This window comes from Fragaria vesca, linkage group LG6 (genome assembly GCF_000184155.1).
Source record: "Fragaria vesca subsp. vesca linkage group LG6, FraVesHawaii_1.0, whole genome shotgun sequence".
NCBI classification, from domain to species: domain Eukaryota; kingdom Viridiplantae; phylum Streptophyta; class Magnoliopsida; order Rosales; family Rosaceae; genus Fragaria; species Fragaria vesca.
This window is the reverse complement of record NC_020496.1, coordinates 15252552-15265338: the sequence shown is the minus strand read 5'-3', so window position 1 is coordinate 15265338 and position 12787 is coordinate 15252552. Positions and strand designations below refer to the sequence as shown.

Here is a 12787-nt window from a genome sequence, read left to right as displayed (position 1 = left end):
AGATGAGAGTATCATATCCGTTGCCATTATTCTGTCATTGGTGCTCTTGCTGGCGCTGAAGATGAGCGGGTCAAATTCGTCGTCGGCGATATTACTCTTTACAACGGTATTCATCGTGGTTGTGGGAGGTGGGAGGTGGGTGGCGTGTGAGGGTTGTGGCAGTGGTTTATGGTTGTGGGAGGTCGATCTGGGGATAGTAGCAACGAAGAGAGGAGTGTGGGTTCTATCAAAAAATTAGACGACCAGGCAATAGCAGCAAGATTTGATGAATAGTGCAGTAACAACAAAATTGGACGAACAAACAGTAGTAGCAAGATTCAACGAGTGCAGTAGTAATATTGGACGACCAGGAAGTAGCAGCAAGATTGAACGACCAGTGCAGTGGCAGCAAGATTGGAAGATCAGGCAATAACAGTAAGATTGAATGACCAGGAAGTAGCAACAAGATTAGACATCTGATCGAACATCAGACTTGTCAAATGGTTTGAATAACAAAAGCACAGACCCTAGACGCTCTCGAACCACCAGACTCACAGCCTTCTCCGAACTATCATGGATAATTGTTTCTATCTCAGAGGTTTTTGACCCTAACTTAATTGACTCAGCAGATGCAAATGCTCTTTTTTCATTCTCAGTGTGCTCCGCATGTATGGAGGAGAAAACAATCAGATTTAGGCCGTAAAAATGGAGAACATCTTCAGTATACAACGTGTATCTTCATATACATACATAGATGATCATGATTAGAGAAAATAATATAGAAACATGGTGGTTAAACATATAAATTGTTATGAACGGTTACAACTGTGTCGTGTAAATACACGTAGTGCATACAAGAATTTCCAGTAAAAACGTAAATATGGAGATATAGAGGCTAACCCAAATATGGCCCATGTTTTTGAAATCCGGGCCAGTAATCCATCTTCCCGACTTCAGTAAGACACGGCGTCGTTCTGGTCTCACTCTGCTTCTCAATTGTGGGGTTTTAGGGTTTTAGCTGTCTTAATCCTCGCCACCACATTCCCTCAGCTTGCGCTTTCCCTCTCAAATCCACTCAATTTTCACGTCTCAGGTGTTCTCCTACAATCCTGCTCTCTAATATTTCCTTTACCTTCTGGCTTCTGCATTTCAAATTGAATTTATTGATTATGAATTTGTGAGTTTCAATTTGAGTTTTAAGCAATGGCTAGAGGCCCTGTAAGTTCCCTGTTTCGGATTTATGGCTGTAAGAAAAGCATATCTAGGCTTAGGGTTTTGATCTGGAACCAATATGACCGCTCTGTATCACCAAAGTTCACATCTTTTCCTGCTTTAGATTCCCAAAACTGTTCGTATTCCACGAGCTTAGTGGATCAAGTTTGTCTTAGATTCAATCCACATAGCCCAAAATATTTGGGGTGTGATACTGTTTATGTCAAGCCATTTTCAACTGGTGTGGAAGATGGGCATGAGGATGAGGATGTGAGTGATAGTAGAGCAGTGGTTGATGAATTTGATGCGGATGTGGGGAAGGTTGTGGGCCTTGATCTCTCGAGTGAGGATAAGGTGGATTATATTTCATCGGAATCGGAAGATAGTGATGAAGGTGAGAATGAGGCTGTGGTTAGTGATTTGATGGTGGAAGAGGGTAGTGATGAGAATGTGAGTTCAATGAGAGCGGTGAGCTTTCAACATGTTGCGTCGCGCGACCCTGTTGTGCTGTATAGGGAGCTTTGTAATAATGAGAAGGGCGCAAAGCAGTCGCGGAGTGATTGGGAGACTCTTCAAGAGATGTTTGGTTATTTTGGAAAATCAGGTTGGGCGACTGATCAGGCTCTTGCAATATACATTGGCAGGTCATTTTTTCCTCATGCTGTGCATAAGTTTCGGAGCTTCTTCTTCAAGAAGTGTTCTGCTGATGTTGCCAAGTATTTGGTGTCCCTTGGTCCATCTAATGATGCAGTTAAGTTTTTATTTCCCTTGTTTGTTGAATATTGTTTGGAAGAGTTTCCTGATGAGATTAAGCGTTTTCGTTCTATGGTTGCATCAGCGGATCTCACAAAGCCCCATACTTGGTTTCCATTTGCACGGGCTATGAAGCGTAAGATAGTTTATCACTGTGGTCCAACCAATAGTGGGAAAACTTTCAATGCCTTGCGACGATTTATGGAAGCAAAGAAGGGTATCTACTGCAGTCCTCTGAGATTATTGGCTATGGAAGTCTTTGACAAAGTTAATGCAAATGGGGTGTATTGTAGTCTTCACACAGGGCAAGAAAAGAAATTTGTCCCATTCTCAAATCATGCTGCTTGTACAGTAGAAATGGTGTCAACCGACGAAATGTATGATGTTGCTGTCATTGATGAAATTCAGATGATGGCAGATCCATATAGAGGTTTTGCATGGACGCGAGCATTACTTGGCTTAAAGGCCGATGAGATACATTTGTGTGGAGATCCAAGCGTTCTCAACGTTGTTCGAAAGATCTGTTCAGAGACTGGTGATGAGTTGTATGAGCAGCATTATGGGAGGTTTAAGCCATTGGTGGTTGAAGCAAAAACGCTATTGGGAGATCTTAAGAATGTTAGGTCTGGAGATTGTGTGGTTGCTTTTTCAAGAAGAGAGGTATTTGAGGTTAAAATGGCAATTGAAAAACACACCAACCACCGGTGTTGTGTCATTTATGGTGCCTTGCCGCCAGAAACTCGTAGACAGCAGGCAAATTTATTTAATGATCAAGATAATGAATATGATGTTCTTGTTTCTACTGACGCAGTGGGAATGGGTCTGAATCTTAATATTAGGAGGGTTGTATTCTATAGTCTTGCAAAATACAATGGTGACAAAGTTCTCCCAGTTCCAGCATCTCAGGTGAAGCAAATTGCTGGAAGAGCTGGTCGGAGAGGAAGTATCTATCCAGATGGACTTACTACCACATTGAATTTAGATGATCTGGATTACTTGATCGAGTGTCTGAAGCAGCCTTTTGAAGAAGTTAAGAAAGTGGGCTTGTTTCCTTTCTATGAGCAGGTTGAGCTATTTGCAGGGCAAATTCCTAACATTACATTCTCCCAGCTACTTGAAAAATTTAGTGAAAATTGCCGCCTGGATGGGTCATACTTCTTGTGTCGACATGATCATATAAAGAAGGTTGCAAATATGTTACAGAAGATTCAGGCATTATCTCTGGAGGATCGTTTTAACTTCTGTTTTGCCCCAGTAAATATCAGAGACCCAAAAGCTATGTTCCATCTTCTAAAGTTTGCTCAGTCATATAGCCAGAATCTCCCTGTCAATATTGCTATGGGAATTCCAACGGATTCTGCTCGTAGTGATAAGGAACTCTTGGATCTTGAGACTAAGCATCAAGTGTTGTCTATGTATATGTGGTTGTCACACCACTTCAAGGAAGAAACTTTTCCGTATGTGAAGAAGGCTGAGGCAATGGCAACAGATATTGCAGAATTGCTGGGTCAGTCTCTAGCCAAAGCTAACTGGAAACCAGAATCAAGGCAGGCATCAAAGCCTCAACAGAAGGAAGATAGTTATGAGAGGCCATTGTCACGCATCAAACAGTATCAGAAGTAAGTTCTTGAATAGTTGTTTCTATTACTTCTTACTGAACTGATGTATTTTGTTTAATCAAATAAATACTATGGCATCTCTAGTTAGTCCTTGGTTCTACATTTGTCTTCTATTTGTAAGAATGTGCATGTGTTGATTATTGTCTATTACCATTTGGCTTGATATTATCGATTTCCAAGACATTTGTGTAATGTATTAATTAGTTTCTTTAAAAATCTGCTCATTTTGTTATTCAGTAAAAAAAAAATGTCCTATGATTTTGGTTGTGAATGGTATTCTGAAAGGTTTCACTACAATGACAGTGGAATTAGCCATTGCTCATGGTATATGATAATGTGACATGTTTAATTACCTCCTTAAAAAGCTACTCATCAGTTATAGAACCAGAAGATTGATAGACTGATGTATTTAACAGGAGTATGCTAACTTTAAGATTAGGTGGTGTTATTTGTGTATGGATTGCATCTTTTATATATTTGTTTAGATATTTTGACCTTGTTATGATCCCTTCCTATGACTTGCAGGAACAGGTCTTTAGAATCTGAGCACTCAGAGAAGGTAGCTGCCTAGTGTTCTTGCATGTAATTTTGCTGTCAGAATGGATAGGAAGGAGACTAGAATATGTGTACAATGCTTTAGGAGAACAAACTTAAGGGTTTTGTAACAAAAGAGAGCATGCCCTCTGGAAACACAGAACAGCGACCTAAAGAAGCCATAGCGTCTGCCAAATGATTTGCTACCTTCAGATGTGTGAAAAATACTTCAGCTTGCAGTTTACTATCTTAAACCTTTGTACATGTACAGTATAGATGTGAAACTAATTTATGGTCTGTGTTGTTCTCTAAATGAATGACCAGTATTTTTGGGGGTCATAAAGTTCCGCAGATGTTACAAGTTAATAACTGGTAAAGTACCAGAGTAGATGAATATGAAGTTCGAGCCATTAGTGCCTGAGAGTACTCCCTTCAAAACAAGGCGGGCTTTGTTTGCGAGTATATTCATGTACTCGTTGTATGATCCTTCAAGGTACTTGTCAGGTTCGCACATTTTTCAGCTGTGTTCATTTCTGATTGGATGATCTATTACTGCTGTCAAGAATGTCGTATCCAAATTAGGCCGTTTGGACTTTTTGTATGTTGAGGTTCTCATATGCAATGCAGATTTGTAGCTGGCTCTAAGCATCTGTTTTGTTGAAGTTTGTGAAGTTCATTTTTGAGGTGAAGACTTTACTGTGAGTCTATGCGGTTGATTGTTGTAGTCTGTTTAAACTTTAAAGTCAGCAGCATGAGATGCTTTCTTTTGTTTGTAACTAATGAGTCTGCTTGCTAGGATGTCAATACATGCCTAGTACTTGTTAGGAAATGCCAATTAGCTTTTGATGATGCACTTTTCAATGGCTCTAGCTTTAGGGGATCCGTCTGTTACAATTGAAGAATCAACTCCCTCCCACCCGTTTTTGCTTCCCCACTGAGGTTTGTATTTTGCCGCATTTTTTTGTGTTCCTTTATTGAAAGAAGGATCGGTTTTTTTTATCATCCTTGCTTCTGATTTAGTGGCTTGATTGTTTTGATATCTGTCTGACGGAGAGGAGAGAGTTGTCGAACTCTTTTGAGAAGAAAAAATATTTTGCTGTAATGTTAACATCGCCCCCTCAACTTAATCTAACCGTTGTAGTCGAGGTGTGTGGCTGTTCTTTTTTTTTTTTTTTTTTTCCTATGCATCTTTTTCTGAAAGTAGAGTTATCAACTTTGTTTCACTTTTCTTTAATTCGTTGTTTCTCACCTTTTTTTTTGGGCGATTGAGAAAGGACGAAACAAAAGGGAAAACAGCTACAGACAGCTGACCCAAAAAACAAAAACAGAAGGAAATTAATGAGGACAGGGTATAATCCATCATAAACAAGGACATTCAGAAGAGAGCTCGGGGGGTTCGACATCCAGTTTGGAGAACAGGAACGATTTAAGGCCGAGGCAGTGAGATGATCGGCAGCACAATTGTCCAAAGCCAGCGGATTTGCTGGTTTGAGGATAATGACCGGGGTTGAGCAAAGAGACGAACCTGAGAATTGCAATAAGTTCAGCTGCAAACTCTTCAATGCTTAACTATGAAATATATTGTCACTGCAAAGAATACCTTATAAATGTATCAGGCAGGTTCCTGAGAAAAATCTTTGTAAGCAACATCCTTCAATATCATATACCTTTAGATCGATCATTTTGTTATTCAGTTAAAAAGATAGGTCCTACGATTTTGGTCGTGAATTGTGTTCTGAAAGCTAGAATGTGGTGCTCAACTTACAAGGCAAAGTATAATAAAAAGTCAGCATCTCAACATGATGCCCAAATTGCATTTTTCCAATATAATTAGTATGAAAAGAACACACATGCAAATAATACATTCCATTGATGCCTCCATCTGTCCTATCAGAGAAACACAGAGCCAACTACCAAGCACAAAAAAAGGGACCCGGGAGCTCAAGCCTTTTCCTCTTTTGTACAATACTTGAAACATCAAAATAGTTTCTGTCATCTGGGGTCAAAGGGTGCAATGTGATGGGGTTGAATCCTTTGTTCCGCTAACTGATAAACCATGATTCTTCTGTAAGTCGGAACACTTCTAGATGTTGTATCAAATCACTCTTTCAGGAAAGAATTCAGTCTTGATACAGATGTTCTGTGAAACACAACTGTCAGTATTTACCCAGAATCCGTCTAAAGAAACTCAAACAAAGAAAGAGATACCAATTTAACAGAATTACTTCACATGAAGCCATGGGCCAATTGTGAACACAAGTGATGGCAAATTCATTAACATGGTGTATATCTCAGAATTGAAAAGTTGCAGTGCGATTGTTAACTTGAAGCTTTTAAGGGCGATAAGCTCTCCCAATTGCAGTACATGTAACTCGGACAATAAAATGCAAGCAAATCAGCACCAAATAACTACTTCACAAACCAAAAACAAATGAAAAGACTTACATTTCATATGAAGAGTTGGGGATAACATTCATAGTAGGCCATAAGTCAACGGTCCCAACAATTTTAAAAAGATCTTGGAGGCTATCATATTTATCAGGGGATCGAACTCTCAAAATCAAATGCCCTTGGGTAAAGTTCTCTATGTATGAACAATCCACAGGGCATTGTCAGGAATTCAAATTGCTGGTTTTTGGGATTGCTCTGTATCTTCAATAACGCAGAAATTAAGCTGTTGCAAAGTAATTCCACCCCCCACCCCCCACACACACTTGGGCTTATCTGTTTTCAAATTCAGTCTCTACATTCCAGTATCTCTTCCCACCTTCTATGTGTGCATGTGTCTGTATTCTAATAAGTTGTCATTTCTGTAATAAAATGTAATAAAATTATTTAAAAAGCCAAAAGGAGGAGAAGATAGAGACCAAAGATTAACGACAATGCATAACTTCTTACTTTCTTAGACAACAAGCATAAAGGAGAACATCCCTTCAGCAAGCACTGGACTGATCATCTAATGATACTTGAGCAGCTAGATAGTTCATCTTATGAAGGACAATACTCAGTTTAACCCAGATAATCCACACCTTCAAGGCTTTAACAGCACTCACACCCCAAAATATGATTGTTGAAGGCACAATCAGCTAAAAATCAATTATAATGATCCATAGTTTTCAGATAAAAGATATTTGGGAGCTCTTATATAAATTAAAAATCAATTTTATTGTTAATTTGTTGTCTTGTTTTTTATCCATTGCATAACCTTTCTCAGATATAGTAGAGTTAAAGAGACTCAGCACCTCAAAAGGTCCTAGGCCTAGGATACTAGGGGTATCTGAAGCTTTCTATACCCAACAAGCTCGAAAGTAGAAGAAGAGGCCAGTTGCCATCTGTCCCAACTACACCTATTAATCAAATCCTCTTTCTTCATCATATCTTCTTCAAAAGTCAACACCATGCATATGGGTAAAAGTAAAACAACTACTGCAATAAAAAAATTCTAGTATGGTCCTGCACGAAAACTGTCGGTCTTCAATTCAGTTCTAGAGCATCCGCTGTTCTGTATGAAACTATATGATTTGCTACCATCTGAACACGATTTTTCAATTCCTCTCGCACAAAGTTATCCTAATATCTCCATATTGTGTTGATGCATTTACACCAGATTACTACAATCTTTCAAAACAAATAAATTTGCTTGACAGCAGATCATTTCAGCCAGTGATTTGGCTCCTTGAAACTATCCGCTTTCTCTCAATATACTACATTATCTTCCTAATATAATGTAGTCTTCTTACCCCTACATTACACGAAAATCATGAGTTCCTTCTCATCTATTACAGAAAGAAATTGTTGGCTAAATCCACATTTAAATAACCCTAATAATGCAAGTATAAATAACCCACATGCCAAAAGTCCTCACCAGCAAACCATTATACGAGAAACAACAAAAACAAACACAAACCATCACAGATGACCAACATTTTGAATAAAAACAAACAAACAAAAAAGCACTAGCATCAACAACCACCCAAAAGTTGAACAAATCAAAACAAAAGGAGGAAATAAGCATTACCATCCACTAGAACTGGGCCGGTTCCAGCCAGACGATCTGGGCCTATTCATGGTACCCAAATTCGAGTCACCACCCGACTTGGGACGCCCATCTTCCCAAAACCGATCCAGAGGCCTAAAATGCTTGTGACCCGCCTCCCGAGGTCTGATCACATCGGGTCCCGGCCGGTCCTCCTTGGCAACAAAACCCGGTCTAAGATGCGGAGGCACGAACTTATCCGGTTTCGGCGAAGAGACCAACACAGTAGCTTTCTTGTCCCTTCCTTGGCTCAGAACCGGTGGCGAGACGGTGGAGCCGGAGCCGGACCGGATCTGAGGTGGGAGTTGTTGAGGCGAAAGGGGTGTGGGATCGGGTTTGGGTTTGGAGATGGGTCGGGTTAGGACGAGCATGCGGCCATGGGGCTTGGGTGCAGATACGGCAGAGTATGAAAAAGGGGTTGAGGAGGAGGAAGAAGGGTGTTTGATTGGGTGCGTGGAGGAATCGCGGTTGGGGGAGGAGAGGGTTTTGTCGTAGTTTGAGGAGAGATGTTCAATCAAGGGCTTTTGTGTTTTGAGCAAGTTCACTGGGTTACTGAGTCAAGACATTAGTCATTATCATTGGAGCTGTGTTTCAGTTTCTTGACAGGTCAGTTACTGTTTAAGATCATATTTTATTAATTTATTTATCATAAAATTAAATTATATTTGATGTGTGTATATGATAAGGATGGACATTATTGATGACTTATTACTAATATTAATGGGAAAATGCCCATTTAGTACTAATTCAAACCTCTTATCTCCTATTTCAATGATAATCTTTTGTATTAGCCCATTCCAATATAAGGTAACATTTTTTATGCCCAAATGCACAAATTTTTATGTCCAAATACACAAATCTTTACTAAAGTCTTAACAAACCATATTATTTTAAGACTATTTTGCCCCCACCTCTTCAACATGAAAAGACTTGGCCGGAACCTCGGACTCCGGCCACCGGCCGTCGGACTCCGGTCACCGGAATTTCCCATGTAACCAGTTAGTGACCCCCAATAACCAGTTAGTGACCTTTAATAACCAGTTACTAACCCCCAGTAACCAGTTACTGACACCCAATAACTAGTTACTGACACCTAGTTACCAGTTACTAACACCCAGTAACCAGTTACTGATCAGTTATTGACCCCCAGTAATCAGTTACTGGGCCCCAGTAACCAGTTACTAACCCCTAATAACCAACTTATTTCAGATTAATGTAATAGAAAAAAAGATTTACAAAAAAATAATCGAATTATTGACCTTAATAATCGAGTTACTGACCTCAATAACTTTTAGTTTTCAGTTACTGACACCCAATAATCACTTAGTTTTCAGTTACTGACACCCAGTAATCACCCAATAATCACTTACTGACCCTCAATAATCAGGTTACAAACCTCAAATAATAACTTATTGGCCCCAATAATCAGTTATCAATCCTCAAGAATCACTTTCAAATGTAAGGATAAAAAAATAAAAAATAAAAAATAAAAAAATAAAAACTGACTTAAACTGGGCACCCATATTTCTTCTCTGGGCACCCACCTTCCCTGATCTCCTACACCGGCCTCCTCCATTGACCCCGGCGCATGCCAGCAAGCAGCGCCCTTCCCCAGCCACTATCCAGCCCGGATCAAACTCCAACCGAGCCGGAAGATGAGCTAGGTAATAGAGGCAAACAGCGCTGCCAGATTCCTCCGCCGAAGAGAACGAGTCGCAACAGAGTCGCAGAAGAGAACGAGTCGTCGGAACCGGGTTTTGCGCTCGATGTGGATCACCCACTTGCGGCGGTACACCTGGACCACCTTGCCCTCGTAGCCACCTGGACCTCGTCGTCCTTGGGCACCGGCATGAACCGAACGTTGTACTTGGTGTGGAGGTCGGAGGAGAGCGGCGCGCTCATCAAGATGCGGCGGACAGACGTCCCTCCACGGAAGAGGTCGTCGGAGATGGTGGAGGCGAAGATGAGGTCACCGACGAAGGATCTGTGAGAGAGAGAGAGAGAGAGAGAGAGAGAGAGAGAGAGGAGAGAGAGAGAGAGCAAAGAACAGATCGGGAGGAGAAGAAGAGAGAGGGAGAGAGAAGAGAAAGAGAGAGAAAAAGATGAGATTTGTGTGGGTTTAATTTTATAGAGGGTAATAATGTCTTTTGTATAAGAATCATTGAAATGGGCTAACAGAAAAGATTTACATTGATGTGGGCATTAAAATCCCTGTTTTTGTGCATTTGAGCATTTTCCCTATATTAATTAGTAGATTTTGGTGATTAAAAGACATAAAATTTATTTATTTTTTGGTGGAAAAATTATGACTCACCAACATTTACTGGCAATTTTTCTTGAAATGAGTGTAGCAACCACCATTGTTGTTGTTATTATTTTGCAAAGATTAAATCAACCGCCGACAACCTTAAATGGACCAGATCATTTGCATATTATTTGATCTAACAGTTATTGTCAATCTAATCTTATATAAGATTTTGGATAAGCTTACGAAGAACCGGGTGTTGACACGTGCCCTTATCAATAAATCATATTTGGTGTGGAAAATATCAATAAATAGAGGAAATTTATGCACTTCATCCACACCCAATCTGATCTTGGCAAATCTTCTCATTTTTCAAATCTTTAGAATTACATATTTCTTGTTCTTCCCTCATTTCAATGAAGAGGTTGTGGGTTAAGATTCGACAATCTTGAGATGAAGATTATGAAGAGATGTGTGTGACCAATGTTGTTGTGGTCGCAGCAGTTGCTGAATCTGCTAATCAAACTCGACGACGCGGTTCTCGACCGGGTCGTGCACCGAACGAGGAGCAATTCAGGGAAGATAGAGGCAAAAATATGATGGAAGATTACTTTGTTGAACGTCCAGTGTTCAAGGAGTGGGAGTTTCGAACACGCTACAAGATGAGCCACAATGTCTTCAACCGCATCTCTGGTGACCTTTGCCATTATGATCGATACTTTGTTCAAAAACTAGATGCTGCCAAGAAAGTCGGACTACTTCCAGAGCAGAAGATAACATGTGCTTTACGAATGCTTGCCTATGGTGCTGGGGCATATCAATGTGCTGAGTATTGCCGGATGGTGAAATCTACCTCCATCGAGGCCATTCAACGATTTACAAGAGGAATCGTTAATCTATACTCTGTAGATTACCTTCGGGCTCCTACTCTGGCCGACCTCAAAAGACTTCTCGCCAAAGCTGAGAGAAGAGGTTTTCCTAGGATAATTGGGAGCATCGATTGCATGCACTGGTAATGGAAAAATTTTCCAAACGGTTGGGTTGGAGAATATAGTGGCTGAAAACATATCCTCACTATCATCCTTGAAGTAGTCGTATCGTACGACACATGGATATGGCACACTTTCTTTGGAATGCCAGGGACATGCAACGACCTCAATGTCTTGGCAAAGTCCATGTTGTTTAATGAGCTTACTGCTGGTCGAGCACCTAAGATCCAATTCCAAGTGAATAATAGAACCTACAATTTAGGGTACTATCTCGCTGATGGTATCTATCCTAGATGGGCGACTTTCGTGAAATCAATTCCTAAGCCTACTCGACCTAAGGATCTAAAGTTTTCCCAAGCTCAAGAGGGGTATAGGAAGGATGTTGAAAGATGTTTTGGTATTTTACAGTCACGCTTTAGTATTGTTAGAGGAGCTGCTCGTGGGTGGCATAAAGAAGACATTCGATACATCATGTTGACTTGTATTATATTACACAACAAGATAGTTGAGAATGAGCGACCCGACGACATCGATGAAGAATTGGATTCAGATGAAGAAGAGGAGAACAATATGAGGCCCAGGGTGGCTACTGTTTGGGAAGGATCGACTGGTGATGACTTTGAGCCTGTTGGTAGAGATGTTCACAATTTCAATGGATTCATGGATCGATACAATGCCATTAGATGTGAGAACACTCACTCAAACCTTCAAGCAGATCTCGTAGAGCATTTATGGAAAATTCAAGGCAACATGGAGGTCTGAATCTACTTTTCTTGTTTGATTAATTGCTAGAGTAGATGTTTGATTAATTGGTTAGTGTATGACCAAACTCCTCTAGTTATGCCTTTTCAATTGTATGGTTTTTAATGTGAGGTGTGTGAAATAAAGGAAATTATGAAATCCAACTTTTATTTCATAAGACTTGTGCTTACACAATTGACTAATTAACTAGGAATAAAAACAATACAAATAATTGAAGTACATAATTTCCTAATTATTCTCATCCACACCCTCATTCTCTCTAGGAATCCAATTTGTGTTTGAAGGGTCATCATGAGAATGTTGGTTAGTGGATTCACTCGGAGAAAATGGTGAAAAGTGGGATTGCATAGGGAACCCACTAGTGTGAGGTGGGTGTGGGTAGTATCCACCGGAGGAAGGAGGTTGTGGAAATCCACCGGTGAAACGAGGTTGTGAAAATGCAGCACCAAAATGTGGTTGGGGATAGTATCCACCCATATAAGGCGTTTGAAGACTTGATCCACCATTTGTTTCATCAACTTGTTTCTCTACTATCTTCTTTTGCTTGTCTTGGTAATATTTCTTTTTAGTAGGAGGTCATTATACTTGTATCCTCCTCCATTATTTGCTCTTCCCTTTCTTTAATTCTATCTCCCCTCTCTTGAATTAGAAATGCCTC

The 12787-nt window shown here is 40.2% G+C and overlaps 3 protein-coding genes across 5 annotated transcripts; 2 read left to right on the top strand and 1 right to left on the bottom strand.

Annotated features, from left to right (window-relative positions):
- The first annotated feature begins 1182 nt into the window (after positions 1 to 1182).
- LOC101294582 (ATP-dependent RNA helicase SUPV3L1, mitochondrial-like) lies at positions 1183 to 4535 on the top strand. The gene is made up of 2 exons (XM_004305385.1): positions 1183 to 3563; positions 4089 to 4535. Exons 1-2 carry the CDS (start codon positions 1183 to 1185, stop codon positions 4132 to 4134), a joined length of 2427 nt encoding a protein of 808 aa, XP_004305433.1. The 3' UTR covers positions 4135 to 4535.
- A 1297-nt stretch (positions 4536 to 5832) lies between these two features.
- LOC101295540 lies at positions 5833 to 8704 on the bottom strand. 3 transcript variants are annotated; one of them, XM_004303106.1, is made up of 2 exons: positions 8116 to 8704; positions 5833 to 6237 (listed from the first exon to the last, which is right to left on the bottom strand). In XM_004303106.1, coding segments are annotated over exons 1-2 (390 nt in total). In that variant the 5' UTR covers positions 8505 to 8704; the 3' UTR covers positions 5833 to 6236. The 3 variants fall into 3 exon arrangements, with proteins under 3 accessions (XP_004303154.1, XP_004303155.1, XP_004303156.1); XM_004303107.1 differs by lacking the exon at positions 5833 to 6237 and adding an exon at positions 6422 to 6883; XM_004303108.1 differs by lacking the exon at positions 5833 to 6237 and adding an exon at positions 6853 to 6907.
- Positions 8705 to 10848: 2144 nt separating this feature from the next.
- On the top strand, positions 10849 to 12129 carry LOC101294287. Its single transcript, XM_004305384.1, has 2 exons — positions 10849 to 11350; positions 11519 to 12129. Exons 1-2 carry the CDS (start codon positions 10849 to 10851, stop codon positions 12127 to 12129), a joined length of 1113 nt encoding a protein of 370 aa, XP_004305432.1.
- The last annotated feature ends 658 nt before the right edge of the window (positions 12130 to 12787 follow it).